This window comes from Mustelus asterias, chromosome 15 (genome assembly GCF_964213995.1).
Source record: "Mustelus asterias chromosome 15, sMusAst1.hap1.1, whole genome shotgun sequence".
NCBI lineage: Eukaryota > Metazoa > Chordata > Chondrichthyes > Carcharhiniformes > Triakidae > Mustelus > Mustelus asterias.
This window is the reverse complement of record NC_135815.1, coordinates 85,616,482-85,642,422: the sequence shown is the minus strand read 5'-3', so window position 1 is coordinate 85,642,422 and position 25,941 is coordinate 85,616,482. Positions and strand designations below refer to the sequence as shown.

Here is a 25,941-nt window from a genome sequence, read left to right as displayed (position 1 = left end):
GAATTGGTTAGACATGATTTTCCTTTCACAAAATCATGTTGACTCTGCCCGATTGCCTTGAATTTTTCCAAGTGCCCTGCACTAACATCTTTAATAATGGCTTCAATTTTTTCCTTGTGACAGATGTTAGGCTCCGCCACAGCAACAACAGCCGATCCTCCAATTACACCGCTCTCTGCAGCTCCAGCTCCATCAAACAATGGGTACTCCCCCAACTGAAGCACCCTCTGCAGCCTGACTCCACACACATTAGTCAGTGCAGAACCACACAGTTACTTGTGGAAACAGCCATCCTTCTCCTGATCATTTCCTGATTTACAAGTTACAAGCTCTGACACAGAGTGGCAACAGCGCAGAAAGAGACCATTCATTTTGCTGTGTCCGTGCTGGCTCCCTGGAAAAGTAAACTGACTGTTCCCACTCACCCACTGTTCACCCTTAGCCCTGCAAAAGTTGTTTTCTTCAAGTAACCATCCAATTATTCTTTGAAAGCCACAAGTGAATCTATCTCCTTCCCACTCTCAGACAGCACATTCCAGATCCTAACCACTCACTATGTAAACAGGTTTTTCCTCATCTTGCTCTTTTCTCGACAATATTTGCCTTAAATCGTTGATCTTTGTTCTTGATCCTTCTGCTGAGGGGAGCAGTTTCTCCCTATCTACATTGTCCAGACCCCCCCATGGTTTTGAACACATCAGTCAAATCTCCTCTCAAACTTCTCTTCTCTAAAGAGAACAACCGCAATTTCCCCAATCGATTTCACTGATGGCTCCAGGGATTTGTTACATGTATGAGGGTGTAACGATAAGCCCAGCAACTGTAGATCAATCAGTTTAACCTCAGTGGTGGGGAAACCTTTAGAAATCATATTTCAGGGGGAAAAAAAAGTTAATTGGGCAAACACGGATGAAGGGAAGCCAGCATGGATTTATACCCCTCCAATGGGGTGGCACGGTGGCAAGCACTCCTACCTCACAGTGCCAGGGAACCAGGTTCGATTCCACCCTTGGGTGACTGTCTTTGTGGAGTTTGCATGTTCTCCCTGTGTCTGCATAGGTTTCCTCCGGATGCTCAGGTTTCCTCCTACAGTCCAAAGATATGTGGGTTAGGTTGCTGGCCAAGCTAAATTGTCCCTTAGGTTAGGGGGATTAGCAGGGTAAACATGTGGGGCTATGAGCATAGGGCCTAGGTGGAATGCTCTGTCAGTGCAGACTCGATGGGCTGAATAGCCTCCTTCTGTACTGTGGGGATTCTATGATTCTCTGAGCAACTGGGCATCCTCAGTTTTACTTGCCCCACCATTGGTCACCGTGCCTTCAGCTATCCAAGTGCTAAGCTCTGAATTTCCCTCTCTAAACCTCGTGATGATACTGTGCGATTAATATATTTTCTGTTGAGAGGGACTGTTTTAAGATTCAGTATTTTGTTACAAGCAGTCGGTTTGTTTGGAGGGAATGTAGCATATGCTGAGGAGGCAAAATAATAACTCATTTTACCTAGGAATGTGTTACTCTGTGGAATTTCACAGTAACTTCATGTTAATGTAAGCCTTGTGACTAATAAATAAAATAAATTTTGCAGAGGGTTTAATGCATTTTTGTTTACTTTTGTTCTCTTGGGATTTCAGACTGGGTTGACAGAGTCATGTGATATTAGGCTAATGGGAGGAGCTAGGTCTGCAACAAGGATTCTGTGCTGGTTTTCATTTCAGTTTTAGAATTGATTTCTGGCTGGGAATTGCTTGAAGTCAGAGGTTTTCTGCAAGCTGCTGAAACTCATTTTTTGTCTCTGAAAGCTCCAAGACTGTTAACAAAGTTTAAAGCAAGTATATTTGTATGGTCAGGTGACCCATGACCTCGGATTGTTACGGAAATATTGATTTTTTTCCATGAACATGGATTAAAAACTTGAAAAGTGGAAGGAAAGTTTAAATCTAGCCGGACTCTGCAATTTGCAAACTGCAGAGCTGGAACAGACAGTTTTCATACAGCAGGCCTTGGACAGTCAACTTCCCATTGAAAGCAGACAGGCTTGGAACTGCCTGGCCAGGTGCTAATGACCACATTGGTTCAGAATGAACTGCTGTTTACTCGTCCAGCGAACCTTTGTTAGAAGAACGCTACACAGACTTGGTGGCTCCCAGCTCAGTAAGGTGAAAGAGGCTTAACGTGACAAGGATTGGACACGGGACACAGAATCTTTGAGAAGGGCGTGAAGGGAGCAACCTGGAGCCCTAGATCTCTCTCTCTCTCTGCCTTTTTGCACTTTTTCCAACGACGTCTCGGGACATCATCTTCGACTGGCAGCCAAGCAGCACAGCACCTCCAGCGCCTTGTACCTCATGGTGAGCATCATCAGACTGACCAGACCCAGAAGATCACCCTGGTGAGATGACCCGAAGACCAGAATCAGCCGTAGATGAGAAGGGAAGCCCAAATCAATGGCTACAGGCCCTGAAACATCAGCCAACGATCAAAATCCGAGAACAGCCTGTCCCAGCCTTAATGAACGGCTATTACCAGTCTTTTCAGATAAACAGTTCAAATATATTGATAGGGTATAGCATGTGTTAAGAAGTAGATGATTTAAGACTGTTTTCTGAAGAATCCTGTGAAGAGAATGAATATCAATTTTCCTTGATAAAGTGTTCAATAAAGTTGTATTGGACCTTCACCTGACGCTTGTCCCCTTAGTTTATCTCACCGAGTAAGCACTTGAGTTAAAAAAAAGTTACTGCAAAGTGGTCAAGGTTAGTCAGGGTACATTTTCTCACTTTTCACTTTATAACACTTGGATTTGTTAACTACTTTAAAAGTGGTGTTTAAGTCTATAAGAGAAATATTGCTTAATTGGAACTGAATAGTGATAAGTTAGAAGTCAAAAGTTGTTTCTTTTAAAGATTGTTCAACAGTTAAGAATTAAACTATTTCATTTGTTAGAGTTACACAAACTGTGTTAAGAATAAAGCTTGTTTTGATTTTAAAAAATCTCTCATTTGTTAGTGAAATTACTCTTGAGGTGAAGCATTCTCTCCTCGCATTAATGCCAAAATAGAAAAATTGTTGGGGTCGAGTCCGGCTTCCTAACATACCTTGGGGCTTCTGATCTTAACACTCTCCACTACCCTGCTTCTGAAACCTTACCTCTTTGATCATGATTGTGGTCATCTTCTCTCACATCTGGCACTGTTTCATGTTTTATTAATGCTCACCAAGTTGTTGTTAAAACCTTATTGGATTTGACCAGGAATTTTCAGGAAATTCAGGAGATTTCATCCAATTGTTACTTTATTGAAAAAAAAAGTTTCAATATTATTCTGCTAAATGGAACAGGTAAGAATATTTACACATACATACCTCGCGTCACACGCAAAGTACACATTTGATTGACTACACTTTATAAGAATGTTTTGTTACCGGTATGTTATAGTTACTTACATTGTTAAGGAAACATATAATAAGTTACTTAAATATTCTCAAATACACAAAGTGCATCAGTTTAATTTTGTGCTGCTTTTCAATATTTTCAATTTACTGTCAACATTTACGATGGGGGTGTGGACTTTGACCAGATGTCCCAAGACACACAATCCAATTCCTAAGTAACATCAAAGCCAAAAGGAGAATCAGAAGCTTATATTTTTTTTAAAAACACTTAACCGACACAGAGCCTGAGTATTGTTAAAATGCTGAAGTGGTGGAAATATGATGTAACAACTAAAGAATTGGAGTTAGTTATACAGAATTCTTGTACATTGAGCAATAGATTGTGTTGTTACACTATTAAAAATCTAGGACCTGAAATTCTGGGACTACCGGCCGTGTAGAAGGGAAAGAAATTGGGCAGAACCCGCTTCCGCTGGAGTGTGCAATAGGCAGAGATTCTGGTCAGTGGAGGCACCCATGGTCCCCTTTATTAAGGATCAGGGTGGGGGGGTGTCCTGTCTGAGTCCTTGCTGACGCTACTGGAATTATACTGCCTTGTGCCTTGCCTGAGGCCTAATGGAACATGTTCCAAAACTTGCCATGACCGAAGGCAATTGACCGCGGAACCAAAGATAAGATTCTTCTCCTTGGCCAGAGGCATGAGACAGAGTGAGATTCCTGGAATTTTGGGGTCAAGGATAATGAGGAAAGGATTGGGAGACAGAATAACAGGATGGAGCTCCAGTTAAATAGATGACACAGGCATGTGAGTACATGGGCTCCTGCTGTAACTGTAATTTCTATGATTCTACAAAATAAACTGTTCCTTGATCTGAAATCTACAGGTACAATGAGAATAATATATCAGAATGTAAAGAATTACTTCTGATCATCCTAATTCCTTTTCTACTTTATGGGATCCAAGTTCTGCCGTGATTATAAGGCAACATACGATATATAGTGACATGATACAGACAGGCTCAAAACTGACCAGAACACCTGACATCTTTGTACCATCACTAAATATTAAACGGATGTATTTTACGTTTTAGCATTAAGACACATTTTTCACTTCTAGGATACTTTGAAGTTATGACGTTTGCTGAGGAAAGCAACGCAAGTACTGTCAGATAATAATCCAATCTTCATTGATTGAGTATGGGTCTAAAGTTGACAGTGAGAGGGATCTTCATAGATTGAATATGGGTCTACAATGGACAGTGTGAGGGATCTTTATAGATTGAGTATGGATGTAGAATGGTCAGAGGGATCTTCTCACCGAGTATGGGTCTAGGTGTACAGTGCGAGAGATCTTCATGGACCGAATATGGATCTAGAATGTTCAGTGAGAGGGATGTTCTCACTGAGTAGGAGTTTAGAATGGACAGTGTATGCATCTCCAAATGGACAGTATGAGGGATGTTCATACTGAGAATGGGTCTCGGATGGACCTGATTTGCAATTCAGTGACTGCTATTTGTACAATCTTGACTCAGGACTCAACGGTAATTTGAAACAGGAGTGGCTGAGTTCTCAAACGTGGATTTATATGTAACCCAGTCAGAACTAAACGCTGGGAATTTCCTCGGTGGAAACCCTGTCTACACGACTACCCAAGAGCCGTGTTGGCCAGCCCGGAGAACTGCCCATCCCTCTCAAGCAGGTTTACAGCCAAACATTCAACTCCACTCTGCTTCCTGTTTGAAATTTGTACGGCTGCGTTATCAACAGCTCCTGCAGTACAAAGTCTATCACAGATACAGAATGAAAAGATTAAGGATATCCAGTGCATGTCTGTTTTCATGTAATGGTTACTCTGGTGACACGCTGGCTCTTAACTCCAAGAGTTGAAATATGCTTTCTAAATTAAGCCTTTATCTTGATGCAGAGTGCTGTGTGAAGTGCTGGGCATGTAACGATACACAGGACTGTCCTATGAAGATCAGCTCCTTGAAGACTCAGTAGGTATTTCTAGGGCTGTAGTTTTTCTGCTCATCTTGTCGATGGAACTTGGAATCTAAACATCAAACAAAGAGACAGGAAGTTAATAACTCAGGATGATCTCTCTTGGCCAGAGATAACTAACGTTTCAGAAAGTTGATTCAATGACTGATCACTAGGGGATGCATGGACCAGGATGGGTAGATATCATTCTATCTCTATTTCAAAGTAATTAATTCTGTTCTTCTATATATTGCATTTACAAATTTCTTATTCTGCATATCATTCACGGTAAGTAGCTCACCACCACCTTCTCAAGTGCAACTACGCCTAGCCAGTGATGGTCACGTCCTGTGAACGAGTACATTGACTGTAAACTTGCCACACTGAAGATTGAAACTGCCCATCCCATTTGTTTTAATTCATTCATGGGATTTGGGCATCATTGGCTAGGCCAATACATATTACCCATCCCCAAATGCCCTTGAGAGCTGCCTTCTTGAACCACTGCAGTAGGTACACCCACAGTGCCTTCAGAGAGGGAGTTCCAGGATTTTGACGCAACAACAGTGAAGGAACAGCCTTATATTTCCACGTCAGAATAGTGGCTTGGAGGGGAACCTCCAAGTGGTGATGTTGCTATACATCTGCTGCCCTTCCTGTTCTAGATGGCAGCGGTAATGGGTGTGGAAGCTGCTGTCTAAAGAGCTTTGGTGAGTTTGTTTTTATTCATTGGATGTGGGCATCGATGGCTGGGCCAGCACTTATTCCCCATCTCTAACTGCCCTCCAACTGAGGGCATTCAAGAGTCAACCACATTGCTGTGAATCTGGAATCACATCTAGGCCAGACCAGGATAGAAGATTTCCTTTCCGTTAGTGAACCAGATGGGTTTTTAACGATGATCGACAATGATTTCATTAGGGTCATGCAGGGGAAGGGGTGAAGGGTCATGCAGGGGAAGGGGGCAAAGGGTCATGCAGGGGAAGGGGGCAAAGGGTCATGCAGGGGAAGGGCTGAAGGGTCATGCAAGGGAAGGGGTGAACGGTCATGAAGGGGAAGCGCTGAAGGAACTATGATATTTACTGATGTAAAATGAGGTTTCTCGATTAAAATACTCACTGCCATTCGATGTTGCTTGCGGAGTTGTTTAACTCTCACGAGCTCCATAGCCACAGCCACGTGCTCTACAGAATATCCCAGATCTGCTGCATATCTTTGTATCAGGACAGTTGGAATCCCGCATCTGCCGTGCTGCAGCATCATAAAAGGACATACTCGCATCAGAGACAATATTATGATGAATTTTAAATTAAAATAATTAAAAATTGAACTAGTTACTTGTTCACTGTCCTCCTGTTAGTTAATTCCTGACCAGTATTTACAGATTAAACGATACTTGATTGACTAAATTTGATTGGTAGCTTCACAGGCATATGGTTCTTCCATAAATGGCCAATCTGTGATAGCATTGAATATTTATTGGTGTGGAATCTGTGTTAGGTGTTTAATGAGTTGTCATCATTGGTATCAACCAGTTTTCTTTTATTCATGGGATCTGGGCGTCGCTGGCCTGGGCCAGCATTTGTTATCTATCCTCAATTGCGCTTGGAGTGATTCAAGATTTCTGAGGGCATTTTAAGAGTCAATCACTTTGCTGTGGATCTGGTGAGAAGTCTCACAACACCAGGTTAAGATCCAACAGGTTTATTTGAAGTTCACTCTCTTGATGAAGGAGCAGTGCTCCGAAAGCTCGTGATTCCAAATAAACCTGTTGGACTTTAACCTGGTGTTGTGAGACTTCTTACTGTGCCCACCCCCGTCCAATGCTGGCATCTCCACACTGTGGATCTGGAGTCACATGTAGGCTGGACCAGGTAAGGACGGCAGATTTCCTTCTCTGAAGGACATGTGTTAACCACGTGGGTTTTTACAACAATCGTCAATGGTTTCATGGTCATCAGATTTTTATTGAATCCAAGTTTCACCATCTGCCATTTGGGTTTTGAACTTGAGTCCCCAGAGCATGACCCTGGATCTGGATCACTAGTCCAGTGACATCACTACCCAACCGCCTATCCTGGAGAGGGTAAAAGAGGGCAGGGGAGGTCAAAATTCCAACATTTCTGTCCCCACTGCCTGTGGTTCCAGATGTTGACCCTCTCTCAAATTACGAGAATCCAAATACCAAAAGAGAAAATGCTGGAAAATCTCAGCAGGTCTGGCAGCACCTGTAAAGGGAGAAAAGAGCTGACGTTTCAAGGCCAGATGACCCTTTGTCAAAGCTTTGACAGCTGCTGCACTTCAAACATCAGCTCTTTTCTCTCTTCACAGGTGCTGCTGGACCCGCTGAGATTTTCCAGCATTTTCTCTTTTGGTTTCAGATTCCAGCATCCACAGTAATTTGCTTTTGTTAATTTTAACAAGAATCCAAATGATGCCCAGGATTGCCAGAGTGGTTTAATGGCAATGTGGTGGAGGAAGCACCACCTGAAGAAGGGGCTTAAGGCTCCGAAAGCTTGTGCGGCTTTTGCTACCAAATAAACCTGTTGGACTTTAACCTGGTGTTGTGAGACTTCTTACTGTGTTTACCCCAGTCCAACGCCGGCATCTCCACATCAAGAGAATATTAAACCAGGGACACAATGAGGAAGTGGATGCTGAGGACAAGGATGTACAGGGGCCCCTGAAGAAGCAGGCTTCAACCACATTTAACTCAGGAGATGGCTGTGGGAGTGTGGGGGGAATGGGGCAGTCGGCTATGATATAAAATCATCCAGCGTGCAAGCAACTAGAGTAAGCAATCCTATTAGGAATGTCAGCAATGATCAGAATGTCTACTCCACCCAGGGCCACCTTTCTCAGGCCCCCACAGGAATTAGATGTCTCACATCTGCTTACTGCGTCTGTGCTTTAAACCCTCAGTGTAATTCAACAGGGGATTCACACTCCCTTAAACTGGGCTAACCGACTCAGTGCTAGCAATAGAACAGCTGCCCAAGAGGAATAGTCAGTGTTTGTACCTTGTCAGAGAAGGGCTGCTCTGTCAGGTCAATTGTTTCCGATTCCAGTTTGTTTTCTATTAGCATTTCCAGTTCTACTTCTCTCCTCCACGAGGCCTTCTTTCCAGGTACAGTACACAACTTAACTCCCAGCTGTGGAGGACAGGCAGTCTCCTGCTGTGCAGTCTCTGATAAGCAAGGAGGTTGAGCAGCCATGGTTGAGTTGACAACCTCTGCAGTGGGACACTGAACATGCACGTTAGTGGCCGCTCCGTACCTACTGGCAACGGGAGGGGTTGACTTGTTTAAAATAGCAGGCACAGGATGGATGCCATTTCTCATTTTCTCTCTGCATTTCTTGGCAGGTACTGGAGGTGGCTGGGAAGGGTTTCTGGAGTGTGCCCCGTTACCAGTTGCAAGTTTCTTACTTTCTGTTGAGGTACAAATCCTAGCTCCCTCTCGGTGCCCTTCTGTAAAATGGTGGTTTTGTTGAAAGCTTAGAGGCTGGGGTATTGCGGGTTGATTGGGTAGATCGCACTTTATAACTGGAGATGGGATGTTCTTATCTTCTGAGAACTGAAGTGGGTTGGAGACCAAGTCCTTTATTTGCGTAGTTTGAAGCAGAGTAGTATTGATTTGTATGTTACGAGCTTCTGCTGTCACACATGGAACTGCACTTGGCCCCCAGAGCACTCTTGCGCCACACTGGGGTGGCCTCTCGCAGGATATTTTCTTCATTTCTGGCTGCACATTGAATTTGCCTTGCCAAGGCAGAGCAGCACACGTTCCCGTTTCTGAGACAGTGTTTGGTAGAGAACCAGTCTTGACGTGGAGCTCATCGGATGAGTGAGCTCTTTGCCACTGCCTTTGAGTGCCATGGGAATGTGCCAAGTCCTCACAACTTACGCTGACCCTCAACTTGTGGCAACTTGTCCTTCTGAGGGGCACTGAATGGCCATGGTGACCAAAACGTCTGTAGAGTGACTTTAGGGAACTACACGGGACCGGAGGCTTTGTGGCGCGTTTCTCTTCACCTCTTCCAAGGTGCAAATTCTCAATGGATTTTGCGAGGTGAAGTGCTGGAGAGTTTGTGGAGCACTTGAACTGTGGCCTGAGGTTTGCCGATGACCCGGTGGACACTAACGGCCAAGACTTTCTGCTTTTCCCTAAAGACAAGTAAAATCAATTAGATGCTGAAAATGTAAACACAATAACTTCAGTCAAAAGCAGCTTTATCTAACCAATGGCAGGAATAACGCCCAGCTGGCAACCTCGGCTCAGTCACTCCTACCTCAGCTTGAGAGTTGAATTTGGTAATGGATATGGAGCAATTGTGGAAAAATAGAATTGAAATGTAGATCAGTCATATCGAGATCAGTCATAGAGATTTACAGCCTCTCACCTCCCCTCTCCCCTTAAACCTATGCCCTCTAGTTTTAGACTCCCCTATCTTTGGGAAAAGATGTTGACTATCTAACTGATCTATGCCCCTCATTATTTTGTAGACCTCTAAAAGATCACCGCTAAGCCTCCTCACGATCTAACTGAATACAGAGCAGGCCTCAATGGCCTCCTCCTGTACCCATGAACATTTCCTGCCCATCATATTCATATGCTTGCCTCTATAAACACAAATCCCTTCCCTTCAACTGGCAACACCACCCAAACAAAACACTTACTGGGACAACATTTTGTGGCAAGAGTATCCTCTGACCCTGTTTAACATGTGGCGCTACTTCTGAACACAATGTTTTAAAGTTTATTTAAAGTTTATTTATTGGTGTCACAAGTAGGCTTACATTAACACTGCAATTAAGTTACTGTGAAAATCCTCTAGTCGCCACACTCCGCTGTCTGTTCGGGTACACTGAGGGAGAATTTAGCATGGTCAATGCACCTAATTAGCACGTCTTTCGGACTGTGGGAGGAAACCGGAGCACCCGGAGGAAACCCACGCAGACAGGGGGAAAACGTGCAAACTCCACACAGATAATGACCCAAGCCAGGAATCGAACCTGGGTCCCTGGCACTGTGGGGCAGCAGAGCTAATCACTGTGCCAAAGGGACAAGTTCTCACAACTGTGGTCAACCCTCAGAATTTGACAGGATGTCCTTTTGTACATCTATCCTCATGGCCAAGAAATGCAGAAATTCAATGGGGTTGGAGGGAGTCAACACACCAGGCTGATCCCTGAGATGGCAGGTCCGTCATATGAGGAGAGACTAAGTCGGTTAGGATCATATTCACTGGAGCTTAGAAGAGTGAGAGGGGATCTCATTGAAACTTATAAATTTCTAACAGGGTTAGACAGGGTAGATTCAGAAAGAATGTTCCCAATGGTGGGGGGAGTCCAGAACTAGGGGTCATCATTTGAGGATAAGGGATAAACCTTTTAGAACCGAGGAGAGGAGAAATTTCTTCACCCAGAGGGTGGCGATTGTGTGGAATTCACTATCACAGAAAGTAGCTGAGGCCAAAACATCTGATTTCAAGAAGAAATTGGATATGGCTCTCGGGACTAAAGGGGTCAAGGGTTATGATGGGAAGTGGGGATCAGGATATTGAAATTGATAATCAGCCATGATGATAATGATTGATGGAGCAGGCTGGAAGGGCCGAATGGCCTACTCCTGTTTCTAATTTCTATGCAGTCTGAGTGAAACATTGATTCACTCCCCTGGGCCCAGTGTTTGTTCTCCTTGGAAAGCAGATGTAAAGGAGGCTTCGCCTCTGGACTGAAGGAAATCTTGCTCCCATGGATGTACCAAGTATCTTTCGGGAAGAGCTTCCATTGACTCTTTCTTGGGGCGAGACTGACAAGATCTCCACACAGTTATTTGTTCGTCTTTCTGGTTGCATTACCTGGGGGAACCAAAGGCTGTAAACAGGCCAAAGAGAGAAAAACAAAGATGTTCCAACATCCAAATTTTAAAATTCTGGTCTTATTAAAGTGAACACCCCTGAAATCTATCCCCTGGAATCACAGAATCCCTACAGTGCAGGAGGCCATTCATCCCATCGAGAATGCATCGACCGTAATCCCACTCAGGCCCTATTCCCATAACCCCACGTATTTATCCATCCCCCTGAATCTAGGAGACAATTTAGCATGGCCAATCAACCTAACCCACACATCTTTGGATGGTGGGAGGAAACCAGAGCACCCGGAGGAAACCCATGCAGACACGGGGGAGAAAGTGCAAACTCCACAAAGTCACCTGAGGCCAGAATTGAACCCGGGTCCCTGACACTGTGAGGCAGCAGTGCTAACCACTGTGCCACCGTGTCACCCAATCTATCAGATATATCAGCTGTGTGCATGGCAGTCGGCCCAGCAAAGGACTCTCTCATTTTTGCTCAGGAGGGCAGCAGAAGGCCTTAGTTCAATGTCTCATCCTAAAAGATGGCATCTCCAACAGCGCAACACATCCCTCAGTACTGCACTGTAAAGTTAAGTTTATTTATTAGTCACAAATAAGGCTTACATTAACATTGCAATGAAGTTACTGTGAAATTCCCCTAATCGCCACACTCCAGCACGTGTTTGGGTCAATGCACCTAACGAGCATGTCTTTCAGACTGTGGGAGGAAACTGGAGCACCCGGAGGAAACCCACGCAGGCATGGGGAGAATGAGCAGACTCCACACGTACAGTGACCCAAGCCAGCAATCGAACCCGGGTCCCTGGCGCTGTGAGGCAGCAGTGTCAACCACTGTGCCACCGCGTACCTGAGAATGTGAGTATCTTATCTATAGAAGTTATTGCTTTGAGTTAGTTTCAGTCACTCCTACCATTCTCAGAATATCCACTCTCCTCAAAGCAGCCTGAATCCCAGGGAATCTGTCTCTGCGCGTCTGGATCAATGTGCTTAAGGGAAAAGTGGGGCAAGATTTCCCGAGGGGCACATTCACCAGCTGGATCTTTATCACTGTTACCTATGGGAAGAAAATATTAAAAGGCCAATTAATGTTGAGAGTATAACAGTGCAAATTACAACAAACCCGAGGTGCCAAAGACACAATGAAAACAATCATTAAACACAATTAGTGTCAGTTGCTAAGTACTAAAATTCTTCTTTATTTTATTGTATGATGACTTTAATTTACATTAGTTAAGCTTCTCAGTAGTAGGAAATATTACGAGGTGCTTTATGCACTAGTGTGGACTGTGTAGAGCCAGTCTCTGCCTTATTACTTGGATCTAGGAAACTGGGGCACCCTGAGGAAACCCACGCAGACACGGGGAGAACGTGCAGACTCCACACAGACAGCGACCCAAGCCGGGAATCGAACCCGGATATCGAACCCGGGTCCCTGGCGCCGTGAGGCAGCAGTGCCAACTACTGTGCCACCATGCCGCCCCATAGATACTCTATGAACGGTATGCTTTGTCTGAAGAGCACACAAGAAACAATAGTTTATACTATATTCCAATACACGTGACAATAATCAATCAAATTAGTGATCAGTTAAATGGGGCGGCACGGTGGCAGAGTGGTTAGCACTGCTGCCTCACAACGCTAGGGACCCGGGTTTGATTCCTGGCTTGGTGCGGAGTTTGCACATTCTCCCCGTGTTTGTGTGGGTTTCCTCTGGGTGCTTCGGTTTCCTCCCACAATCCAAAGATGTGCGAGTTAGGTGGATTGACCATGCTAAATTGCCCCTTCGTGTCAGGGGGACTAGCATGAAAAATGCATGGGGTTATGGGATAGGACCTGGTTGGGATTATGGTCAGTGCAGACTCGATGGGCCGAATGGCCTCCTTCTGCACTGTAGGATTCTATGATTCAGTCTTAACTGTGATAGACCAGTGCAGTATTTAAGGACGGTATGCTTAGCCTGAGAGGGAGTTGAACGTTATGATGTAGCTGGCCTAAAGTTATACTTGAGGAATTGAATCAGAGTTATTCTGTTTAAAGCTCTAGGAGAAAGCAGTTTACTTCAGTACGGAGGAATGGGTAAAGCCAGTCAAGTGCAGTCTCTGAGACCTACGAAAAGTCCTGGATAACCTCACTTGCAGCAATCATCTCCAACTGCTGGGCTTGAGCCCAAGGCTTCCGAATTTGCAGAAAAGCTGGCGACACGCTGTTGCATAAAGGAGGCTGAAGGGTTGTTGGAATGCACCTTGCAGGAGGTGGGTGGAACAAGTTAGAATCCTACAGTGGAGAAGGAGACCATTCGGCCCATCGAGTCTGCACCGACCACAATCCCACCCAGGCCCTATCCCTGTAACCTCACGCAATCCCTGATACTACGGGGCAATTTGGCTTGGCTAATCCACCTAACCCGCACATCTTTGGACTGTGGGAGGAAACCCACGCAGACACGGGGAGAACGTGCAAACTCCACAAGAGACAGCGACCCAAGTCAGGAATCGAACCCGGGTCCCTGGCTCTGTGAGGCAGCAGTGCTAACCACTGTGCCACCATGCTGCCCGAGTTAGCAAGGAAGTGAATGAGTGATGACTACCCCTTAGGACAGGAAACAGAAACAGAGACTTTGGCCGGAATTTTGCAGCCCTTCACGCCCCACTGCCGGTGCGAGCGAGGACGGGGAGTATGGAGCTCAGCCGAATCTCCTCCGTTCACTTCAGCGGGACCTGAAAATCCCGCCGGCACGAACGGCTGGAAAATTCCACCCTATGTCAACATCTAAATACAGGTTAGCCAGCTGGGTGAAGGAAAGGCTGAAAAAGGAATATGGGATTAGGAATATTTGCTTGCGTGGAAGGACTAGTTGGGTCAAATGTTTCCAGTTCTATGGAATCGCACAAAATCAAGAACAAATAATTAAGGGAGGAATTAGAAGGTTTTAAAAATTTTGCAGAGAGAGTGCTGTCTACCAGAAAATGGGCAGAAGAGAAACTATAAAAAGATAAATTATTTGAAAAATAACATTTCATAAATGTGCAGAGCAAAGGAATGGGGATGTATGGAATACTCGGAAGAATTGGCTGAGTGGTTTCCTCCCGTACTGTAGAATTCTATGATTACACTCAGACAGCAAGGCGGTCAGTGTTTCTCCAAAAGGGAGTGATTGTGTTTTTGTGCATTTGAGATATTTCAGCATCTCTAAAATAAAACCAAGGCTTTCTCTATTTCATTAACATTTAGTGAGGTGGTGCCACAATAAAGCTTAGCATTTATTCCTCGACTCTCGCCTTGATGGTATGACCTGCAATTTTTACCGCCAAATAAAAACTGACTTACTGTCATACTCGTGCAAGAGCTCGACGGCCGTCAGCAGCCGGGATCTGTGCTGCGGTTCCAGAATGTTCAGCTCGTCCAAGTCCTCCTCTTGTAGCAGTTTGAATGTGTCCAGATCTTCGTACCCATTCAATAGCAGAGTCGGCATGTGCTGCTGTAAACGGAACAGACAACAGTAATGGCAGCTTTTAAACGGGGCACTGGTGGAGGTCAGAGAGCCTTGTCAATGGTCGGCTCCTGGGGCACAGTGCGCCTGTCAACTGGCCTACTTCGTATCTCCTCCAAGGGTGGCACAGTGGTTCGCACTGCTGCCTCACAGCGCCAAGGACCTGGGTTTAATTCCGGCCTTGGGTCACTGTCTGTGTGGAGTTTGCACGTTCTCCCCGTGTCTGCGTGGGTTTCCTCCGGGTGCTCCGTTTTCATAGAATCATAGAAACCCTACTGTGCAGAAGGTGGTTATTCGGCCCATCGAGCCGACACCAACAACAATCCCCCCCAGTCCCTATCCTCCCAAACGATGTGTGGGTTAAGTCGATTGGCCATGCTGAATTGACCCCAATGTCCGGGGGATTAGCGGGGTAAATGTGTGGGGTTACGGCGATAAGGCCTTTGTGAGATTGTTGTCGGTGCAGGCTCGCTGGTCTGAATGGCCTCCTTCTGCACTGTAGGGATTCTATGATTCTAACTTGGAAAATTACTGATGAAGAAAGGAAAGCCAGGACGGATTTGTTAAAGACAAATCGTGTTTTACTTTGATGAAATAACAGAGGATTGATGAGGGAAGTGCAGTTGATGTTTTGGAAATAAACAGAATGGGTTTAAAGGGGCAAAGTCTACATGGAAACATGTTGAGTTAAGGGATAGAAAATCGAGAGTACTGTAGTGATGAATGGTTGTTTCTGACTGAAGGAGGAATGCAGCGAGTTTTCCCAAGGATTGGTATTAGCTCTTACAGATATTAATGACCTGGTCTTGGGTGTACAGAGCATAATTCCAAGTTTACAGATGACACACTTCACAAATGAACTAAACAGTGAGGTGGATAGTAATGAACAGGAGGAGGGCACAGACGGACTGGTGAAAAGGGCTGACGCATGGCTGAGGAAATGCACGTCAGATTAAAATTAGCGCAAGGAAGAGTTTCATTTGGTGGGTAAAATAAGGAAAGATTTGGAAACTAAAACAATTGAAATGGGGTGCAGGAGCAGAAGAGACTTTGGGGGGGGGGGGGGTGTAGGAACACAGGTCTTGCAGGGGACAGGACAACTTAAGAATGCTGTTAAAACGTCACGTGGAATCTTTAGTTCCAGAGATGGATTACAAAAGCAAGGAAGTTGTGCTAAACCAATACGAAACACTGGAGTATTGTGGAGAATTCCAGGCGCCACACTTTAGGAAAGGCGACTTGGCGAGGTCAGAGGATGATTTACTGGAACGGTGCCCGGATTAAAGACTTCAAGTTATAAGGAAGCCTGGAAAAATTGGGGTTGTTTTTCTAAAAGCAGAGATGAACAGATTTGGAAGATTTGATAGAGATGTTCGAAGCCAGGGACAGAGTAAATAAGGAGAAATCGTTTCCCAGTGGTCGAAGGGTCAGTCTTAATTGTCAAAAGAACCAGAGAAGACATGAGGATTTGTCTGTAAACCAAGTGAGTTATGATCCGGAATAATTTGGATAAATAATTCCTTCACTGACACTGGGTCAAAATTCTAGAACTCCCTCTTTAACAGCACCCTGGATGTACCTACACTACAGGGACTGCAGCAGTTCAAGAAGACAGCTCACCACCACCTTCGCATGGCAGCAAAGCCCATGGCCCTTGCATGAATTATTTTAAAAATTGAAGGGACTATGGGGGAAAGAGCAGAGCGGTGGATTTAATTTCATGGCTTTTTTTTAAAAAAGAGCTGGTATGAGCACAGTGGGATGAATGGCCCCATTCTGTGCTGTATGATTCTACTTTCTCAAGTCTGTTTCTGGGCTTGCCATGCAGTTTGGAGGATCAGCCTGCTCCTGGGGGCTTGTGAGCAATTTGGGGACCACCTGTAGGTCTGCTATTGGGAAAACTGGAGGACCTGCTCAAAGGCCTGCTCCTGAAGCCTGGGGGAAAGGCCAAGCACCTTTTGGCCTTTTGTTGTTGAAATAGCATGGAGCCCCAAATCACCACAGGACCGGATTTCAATATATTCAGAAGGCTCCTGCATGTTTTTAGTACGAGGCCTGGATTCCTATCTTAAAGCTCTCTCCAAAATTTTATCGAGCGTGAAGAAGTCTGGACATTGCAATTCTTGTCTCGTTGCTCTGATACCGAGACATAATTTGACCCACACCATTCACAAGAGAATTTAGAATCAGAGAATCATAGAATCCTGCAATGCAGAAAGAGGTCATTTGGCCCATTGGGTTTGCACTGACCACAATCCCACCCAGACCCTATCCCCGTAACCCCATACACTTACCTGAGCTAGTCCACCTGACACTGAGGGAGAATTTAGCATGGCCAATCCACCTAACAGTCTTTCAGACTGTGGGAGGAAACCAGAGCACGTGGAAAAAAATGCAAAAATGTGAGGCAGCAGTGCTAACCACTGTGCCGCCCTACTTAATTTATTTCTAGAAAAGCACCATCAAATTTAGGGTTTTTTTGTATAAAATCAAACTTCGTCTCCCTGGAAGAATCACTCTATTGGGGCTTTGTTGAATAAGGGTGGGATTAGAAGAAGTCAAGGAACTAACCTGTAGACCAATGCGTTGGAGGAGCTCCTGAACAGTTTTGGGTTTTGGGTGCTTGCCTCCCCGTCTCCTTCTCCTCGGCCTTTTCGGTTTCTCCATTTCCTCGTTCACTAGATCCATGTAGATAAATTTGAACGTTCCAACTTTATTGTTCAACAGACCCATCCAAGTCCCCCCTGGGGGTTTGCTGATTATGTCTATGATATCTCCTTTCTGCAAAACAGGTTAACAGATTATCACTATTTTCTGTGAGATGCACCAAGGGAAAATGCAGAGGCTGTGTTAAAAACTTGAGTACTCACATAATGCATTTATATAGCGCCTTTCAAGATATTAGGCCATCTCAAAGACCCTCACAGTATTTCCTGAAGTGTAGTCACTATTATACGGTAAGACAGCGAGGTCCCACAGACAGCATTGAGATAACTGACCAGAGATTATAGTTCATAATCCATGTGCTCTATGATACCTGCTCGCTCCTCAAAACCTACCCACAAGACTCAACTCTAAGGCATGATGGAACACTTGCTTGGATGGGCGCAGCCTAAATGATGCTTAAGTTTTATACTGTCCAGGACAGAACAATTCGCTTTATGACCACCCCTGGCAATATGCTGCATCGGGTCAATATCTAACACTGTAGCTATCGTGCGTGTGACCTACAGGATGCACTGCATCAACTTATATAGGATACATGGCTCTGTAAATTGGGACACTGATTACAAAAACAAAGGGAGTACGTGAAAACCGTACAAATCTCTGGTTAGGTGTCAGCTGAATGTTTGTACAATTCTGGGCAATATACCTACGGAGCATGTCAAAGTCCTGGAAAGGGCACAGAGGAGGACTATCATAATGATACCAGGAATGAAAGAATTTGGATATATGGAGAGATTAAGAAGCTCGAATTGTTCTTTTCGAAGCAAAGAAGGTTAAAATGGGACCTAATGATAATAAAAATGAGGAGGGGTTTTGACAGAGTAAGTAAGGAGAAATTATTGCCTCTTGTAAGTGGGTTGGTAGCCAGTGATCACAGATTTAAAATAACCAGCAAAATAATGAGGGGAAATACAAAGCAATTTCTTTATATTGGAGTGTCGTTATAATCGGCAATGCACAAACTGACCGAGTGGTGGCGCCAGATTCCACAGGAACTCATAAAAAGGCAATTAAACAGAAGAGGCCTAATTTGCAGGGTTGCAGGGGAAACAACTAAAAGCGTGTCTAAATTGAACACGCTCTTTCAAAGAGCCAACACGGAAATGAACTGGCCAAATGATTCTACAAATCAGCAACTTTGACAGGACCTTCCAATTCAATTGTCTCTGTCGCCAAGATGGACAACGCAGCAATATCACGGGAACAGAACAAACACCATAACATCATCCTTCATTGTTGCTAGGTCAGAATCCTTAAAAAATGCCATTGCAGGAGCAAGTGGGTTCAGAAGCGAGAGAACAAAAAATAGAAAGAATGGCTTATATTTACATATCATCTTTCAGAACCTCAGGAGGTCCGAAAGCGCATTCTAGTAACTGTTCTTTGAAACGTATGTTTGAGTGAGCAAGTATTAAAAAATGTTATCTCATTCAGGAATTTGGATTCGTCCATCCTGGCCTTTTGCACATCTTTCGTTGCCTTTGTGCTTAAGGAAACACAAGTCAGTTTGTACACAGCAAGATCCCGCCAGGAGGGACGTAATGATGGCCAAGTACTTTGTTTCAGTATCTGGAGGATAAAATATTGGCAAGCGCCCCTGCTCTTCTTCAATTTAGTGTCTTGGGATTGTACACATCCACATGAGAGGCCAGTCCAGGTCTTGGTTTAATGCCTCATCTGAAAGACAGCACCCTGACAGTGCAGCACTTCCACATTACTGCATTAACGCAGCCTAGATTTTATGCTCAAGTCTCCGGAGTAAGATTCAAACTCGCAATGCTCTGACACAAAGGCAAGAGTGCTACCAGAGTCATGGCTGAGAATGAAGACCCATCATCAGTTTAAGACAACTCGGGATAGTTCATCAATGTAGAATTATTCTGATTTCATAAACCAATAACACTTCAACAGTTTACTGTAGAAAAGATCATTGCCTCAGATAATAGTCCCAAAATTCACCCGTTAAATATTTACTACCTAGAAGCATTAAAGTTTGTTGCATCCCATTCCAATGATGCACTATTAAAAGATATTATGCAAGTGGTGTAACAAACTCTGTACTTGGCAAAATGCTTGCCTTTGTGAGCTATCCCTTTAAATCCGAAATGAAACCAGAATGAAAAATGGAAAATTAAAAATGGTAATTGGAATTCCTGGCTATGAGGTCATTACATTTCTGAGAAATTAGCCTGACTTTAGGTTGCAAGGGAGACAAATGCAAAGCAATGACTGGGCTGTGGTTTCTGCATTACTATGGAGATGGGAGCTTGCTAAGCTGAACAAAAAAAATAGCAGTTAATGGGACACACACACACAATTCTGCAGCAAGGCACATTTACAAGGAGCTGTGTGTGTAATACAGTTTAAAAAAAGGATACAGCAGAGGTTATGAGTCACACCATTTTGCTGTGACTGCTTCAGTTTTGTCAGAGTCAACCAGACCATTTAATGAGGCCAATTAAAGGGATTGAATCAATGACTGTCTGGGGAATTTGTGTCATCAAGATTGCTGTGAACCCGGCTAAGGAGGTTCTGCAAGACTTGCTGTTTGGCTGTTAACCGTATCCGGGGACTTTAACTGGAATAAGGCTGTTGGGGAAAGTAATTTGAGGGCTAAGTCCATTGAGTGAGAAAAGTGAGATCCCAACAAAGAGGGGCTCTGTTGGAAAGACTGTGAGGTTGTACGTGACTGCTTCTAATTTTGTGAGGGTATCATAGAGTCATAGAATCCCTACAGCACAGAAAGAGGCCATTTGGCCCATCGAGTCTGCACCAAAATCAGTCCCACTCAGGCCCTATTCCCGCAAGCCCACTTATTTGCCCTGCTAATCCCCCTGACACTAAAGTCAATTTAACATGACCAATCAACCTAACCCGCACATCTTTGGAGTGTGGGAGGAAACCGGAGCACCTGGGAGAAACCCACGCAGACGGGGAGAACACGCAAATTCCACACACACAGTGACCCAGGGCTGGAATTGAACTCGTGTCTCTGGCGCTGTGAGGCAGCAGTGCTAACCACCGTGCCACCCCATTGTTTATAAACTTCTTCATCATGCCCCCAACATTCAAATCCATATCACTGGTCTATACAGTGTGTAATTTTGGATGGTGCGTATATGGAATGAGCTGCCAGAGGAAGTGGTTGAGGCGGGTACAATAGCAACATTTAAAAAGTATTTGGATAAGTACATGCATGGGAAAGGATTAGAAGGAAATGGGCCCAACCAGGGCAATTGGGACTAGCTGGGAGGGCACCATGGTCGGCAGGGACCGGTTGGGCCGAAGGGCCTTTTTGTGTGCTGTATCGCTCTATGATTCTATTCCACAGAAAGCAAGGTTCCGAGAACTGAGACTTGTGGAACCCCACTGGAAAGAGTCACAGAAACTTTTGCTTCCTGCCACAGCATCAATTTTGGATTCAACTTTGTCTTGGATCCCACAGTCTTTCAGCTTCTTGAGCAGTCTGTCATGTGGAACCTTATCCAAAGCTTTGCTAAAATCCAAATAGACTACATCAAACATGCTGCCCTCATTGACCCTTCTCATCGCCACCTCAAAAGTTTCAATTATTTAACTCATTCCTGATCTTCTCTTAACAAATCCATGCCGATTGTCTTTGATTAGTCCATATTTTTCTCAATGTCCCTCAGAATTCTTTCCAATAGTAAAAGCAAAGTTTATTTATTAGTCATTAGTTTATTTATTAGCTTTCCCAAGCCCTGAGATTAGGCCAACTGCCTTTTAAATTACTCAGTCTGTCCCTTTCTGCCTTATTGTGGTTCAGGTCTATACGCCACCTGCCAACATCACTGCTCCCCTCACCCTCGCCACAGGGCATCATTGCAAATCCCCATCGGTGAGGGAGTGCCAAGTACCTTGGTTGTATCAACTGTTTAAAATGAAATTCATCTTTCCAAACTACCACTCGTCTTTTAATGCATACTTATTCTTTGGAATTCTCTTCCTGAGAAGGCAGTGAAAGCAGAGTCTTTGAATATTTTTAAGTCAGAGGTGAATAGATTCTTGGTAAGCAAGATGGTGTTTGGTTATGGGGGGATAGGTGGGATGTAAATTTGAGGTTACTATCAAATCTTATTGAATGGTGGAACAGGGTCAAGGGCTGAATGGCCTGCTGCTCCTTGTTCATATGCATGTACTTAATTTTATAATCACGTGGTGATATAGCACTTAAGTATTGAGCATTAATTGAAAAAGGCATAATGCTTGGGGACATGCTCTTTTTGTCTGCGGAGTGCAAAGCCCTGCGTACGAATATATCTCTCTTCCAGCAAGTACAAATGAGCTAGATTGAGAGCCCAAATGATATTTTTAAATCGGTTGTTAGTGTAAATCTCAGCACACTTGGGATTATTCAGTAGGTGCTTCAACTCGTGGAATCACATTGAATGTTGGACACTATGGTTGGGATATTCTGGCCGCAGCACAATGGGTCTTGCTTGATGGATGTGGCGAGCCAGCCAAAAGCCCTCTGACTTCAGCAGCAACTTGAAGTCCTGCCAGAGAGAGGGGCTGGAAAATTCCACCGTATGTTCTGAGTTTTGCTGGTCGAGTACGGTCAGTAATCTGTCCATTGCAAACTGCTGAAGGGACATGTTATTTGATATGATCCACTACTTGTTGGCATATATGGTCTGCATAACTGGCATCACACAAACAGTGAAACCCATATACAATGTTATCATTTGTGTGGAAGTCCATCCATTGCCTTGACGGCAGCATCCTGTTAGTGAAGAATGCCATTCATGTTGCAACTGCATAGAAACAGCCAGCTACACCTATTGCTCAAATCTTTGAGAAACCTTACCCTTCCAGGGCAATCTGAGGTAGACTGGGCACTTTTTAGGACCCAAAGTGGTGACCTTAGACCCAATGATGGCCCTAATTTTACTGGTACAGCCGCTGAGGCTTGCAGAACGGCATGCCCTGTTGGCCTTGGGCGCGATCTCATGAGCCTCGGGTGGTCGTGCTGGTAAAATCAGGGCCGATGAGTTTGTACAATACACAGCGAGTAACGATCTGATTGGGGTAGACATTGCCCCGCAGGAAAATGACTGTTCTCTTCCAGCCCCTGCTTGCAAAACCCAGAACATAAATGTGCAACATTATGAGAGATTCCATGACTGGCCAGCACTACTGCACAATCCCGAGTGTGCTAAGAATGACACCAACAATCAATGTATTGTAAGTCAGGCTTACATTAGGGCACTGCTGCCTCACAACACCCGCCAGGAACCCGGGTTCAATTCCCGGCTTGGGTCATTGTCTTTGTGGAGTCTGCACGTTTTCCCTGTGTCTGCATTGGTTTCCTCCGGGTACTCCGATTTCCTCCCACAGTCTGAAAGATGTGCTGATTAGGTGCTAGGGCCATGCTAAATTCTCCCTCAGTGTAATCGAACAGGTGCTGGAGTGTGGTGACTAGGGGATTTTCACAGTAACTTCATTGCAGTGTTAATGTAAGCCTACTTGTGACTACTTTTGGGATCTTCATGTTTGCAATAATCTCTCTCTCTATAATTCTCCTACCAGACAAGCATATTAACTAATCTCCAGTTATTTTTCATTGCTTTACCTCCAGGGGTCACTGTAGGGACTGCTGATCATCTCTATAATAGAGACGATGATGGACTTGGACAGAGGTGGGGATAGAGGGAGCAGAGTAAAAGAAATGAAGAGGTAGTGCAAAATTTGCAGAAATAATTGGTTAGGCTGGAATTGGAATATCTTGTAGTTTGGACGCCTCGAAGTATGTCTAGGCCAAGCAGAGGTTACAGAAGAGATTCATTGAGGTGGTGACAGGATGAGGGGCTTTAATTATGAGGAATAACTAGGGAAATTGTTTTCTTTTCCATCAGAAGATCTGACAGAGCTCAAATTTATGAAGCAGTTTTGATGGTGTGAACAGTGAGGAAACGATTTCTCAAGTGGGTGAGTTAGGAATCCACCAGCCAGAAGCAGAATGCACAGGAGCTTCAGTAGGAAATCTCCGAAAAAGAAAAATGTACAAGGAAAAGAGGAAAGGCCAACTGGGATAGCTCTTTTCAGGGAGCCAGCACAGGGGAGATGGGCTGATTGGCATCCTTCTGTGCTGAGAAGTTCCATGATTCTGTCTCTCTCCATGCCCCCCACCCCCCTGGATCTTACTATTCTTTTCTAAAGATGACCAGGTTTGGTGGAGGGAGTCAGTTAGTGCTTGGCTGAATGGTATTGAGTATAATAGATTGTATTTACTCTGCAATGTTTCTTTTTTCACGAGTTAACATGTTCACGGAAGTGCTGGTTTCTGGTATGGACATAGAAGGGGAGGACCATGGCCCAGTGGTATTATCGCTAGACTATTAATCCAGAACCTCAGCTAATGTTCTGGGGATCCGGGATCGAATCCTGCCACGGCAGATGCTGGTATTTGAATTCAATAAAACAAAATCTGGAATGAGGAATCTCCCGATGACCATGAAACCATTGTCGGAAAAACCCATCTGGTTCACTAATGCCCTTTAGGGAAGGAAATCTGCCGTCCTTACCTGGTCTGGCCTACATGTGACTCCAGAGCCACAACAATGTGGTTGGCTTTCAACTGCCCTCTGAACAAGGGCAACTAGGGATGGGCAATAAATGCTGGCCAGCCAGCGATGCCCATGTCCCACAAATGATTTTTTAAAAATTACAGCAGCGAAACAGGCCATTCAGCCCAACAGGTCAAAGCTGGTGTTCATGTTCCTCCCACCCATCTTCATCTAATCCTATAATTATTACCTTATATTCCTCATGTATTTACCTGGCATCTAAGTTATCACCGCAACTGCTTCAGGTGGCACGTTCTAACCACTCTCTGGTTAAAGGCATTTCTCCCGAGTGTCCTTGAACACAATGGTTCATTTGGTTTAAACTTACCAAACCATTTCGAGGTGAGAAAGGTCTAGTACGTACTGCATCTCAAGTTAGTCTGAAGTAAGCGAACGATGTGGCAATATTATCACTCTATGGTGCGCTGGGTGGGACATAACCTAAAGTTGGGAGTAGCAGTAAGCAAGGCAAAAGAGCAGGACAGCAGGAGTGGCGGCAGTTCTGAAAAGGAAAAGGCAATGCGTGCGAAGAGGGAACCATTTTCAGAGAAATCAAGTATTGGTGGTCAGGAGGGGGATGTTGGTTGGCCAGTTGTTTCATGGGAATGGGTCTGATGGACAAGGTGAGTTCTCCATGGTGATCCTGGCGTTGTTAATGGCCCAGGCAGAGGAGCGAGAAGCCCCGTGGCGTTCAATATGCTTTGGAGATAAATGGCCTAAATCTGGCGATGGGGACATCCGTGTGATGACCAGGAGGTCAGTGGGGGTCGGGGGGGGGGGGGGGGGGGGGGGGGGGTGGGAAACATCCGTGGAGAAGAAACAGTTAATCTTTTGAGTCCGCATAACTCTGAATGGCAGTCACACAGACGCGAAAAGTTAACTCATAGAATCCTTACGGTGCAGAAGGAGACCATTTGGCCCATCGAGTCTGCACCGACAACAATTCCACCCAGGCCCTATTCCCGAAACCCCACATATTCACCCTGCTAATCCACTAAGAATCAATTTATCATGGCCAATCAACCTAACCCGTACATCTTTGGAGTGTGGGAGGAAACCGGAGCACCCGGAGGAAACCCACGCAGACACGGGTAGGACGTGCAAACTCCACACAAACAGTGACCCGAGGCCAGAATTGAACCTGGGTCCCTGGCGCTGTGAGGCAGCAGTGCTCACCACTGTGCCACCATGCCACCCTCTCAGTTTCCCTCTCCATTGATGCTGCCAGACCTGCTGGGTTTATCCAGCATTTCCTGTTTTTAATTCAGATTTCCAGAATCCGATGTTTTTTCTTTCTAATTTAGCGTTAATCTGGTGACAGTTGGGTACCAGACCTATTTGATTAAGGATCATAAATTCTAAATTGTTTGGTGTGGGGTGGCAAACAAATGTCCGGATCCCTACTAGAAACACAAAGAAATGTGAAAATAACTTCAGAAGTACCTTAAGTTTCAGTGAATCTGTATCGTACGGACTTGGAATAAAATCAGTGTGAACCCGAGCACGGCCACAGAAAGGCCCCTGGTAGGCAGATTCCTCATCCTCACCATCTTCTGATTTAACACTTTCTCTGTTACTCGCTGATGAATCTGTGGTACTCACTGTCTGACCACCTGAAACAGAGAGAGGGAAAGAAAATACTCTTGGCTGTTAGATTCTACATCATTCAAATGGAAGTAACAATTCCCTCCCCCATCCTGTAATTTCCCTGTCTTTGTTCATGGGCGGCACGGTGGCACAGTGGTTAGTGCTGCTGCCTCACAGCGCCAGGGACCCAGGTTCAATTCCTGGCTTGGGTCACTGTCTGTGTGGAGTTTGTACGTTCTCCCCATGTCTGCATGGGTTTCCTCTGGGGGCTCCGGTTTCCTCCCACACTCCAAAGA

General features: G+C 44.9%; 1 protein-coding gene across 3 annotated transcripts in view; it reads right to left on the bottom strand.

The window, feature by feature from the left end:
- Positions 1–3,274: 3,274 nt before the first annotated feature.
- LOC144504617 (SAM and SH3 domain-containing protein 1-like) overlaps positions 3,275–25,941 on the bottom strand; it is a 97,331-nt gene continuing 74,664 nt past the window's right edge. For all 3 annotated transcript variants that reach the window (XM_078230243.1, XM_078230241.1, XM_078230242.1), the window contains 7 exons: positions 25,502–25,671; positions 17,316–17,525; positions 14,582–14,732; positions 12,165–12,308; positions 8,393–9,537; positions 6,492–6,623; positions 3,275–5,445 (listed from right to left, as the gene is read on the bottom strand). In XM_078230243.1, coding sequence (XP_078086369.1) covers positions 5,371–5,445; positions 6,492–6,623; positions 8,393–9,537; positions 12,165–12,308; positions 14,582–14,732; positions 17,316–17,525; positions 25,502–25,671 — 2,027 coding nt within the window. In that variant the 3' untranslated portion in view covers positions 3,275–5,370. The remainder of the gene's footprint in view (positions 5,446–6,491; positions 6,624–8,392; positions 9,538–12,164; positions 12,309–14,581; positions 14,733–17,315; positions 17,526–25,501; positions 25,672–25,941) is intronic.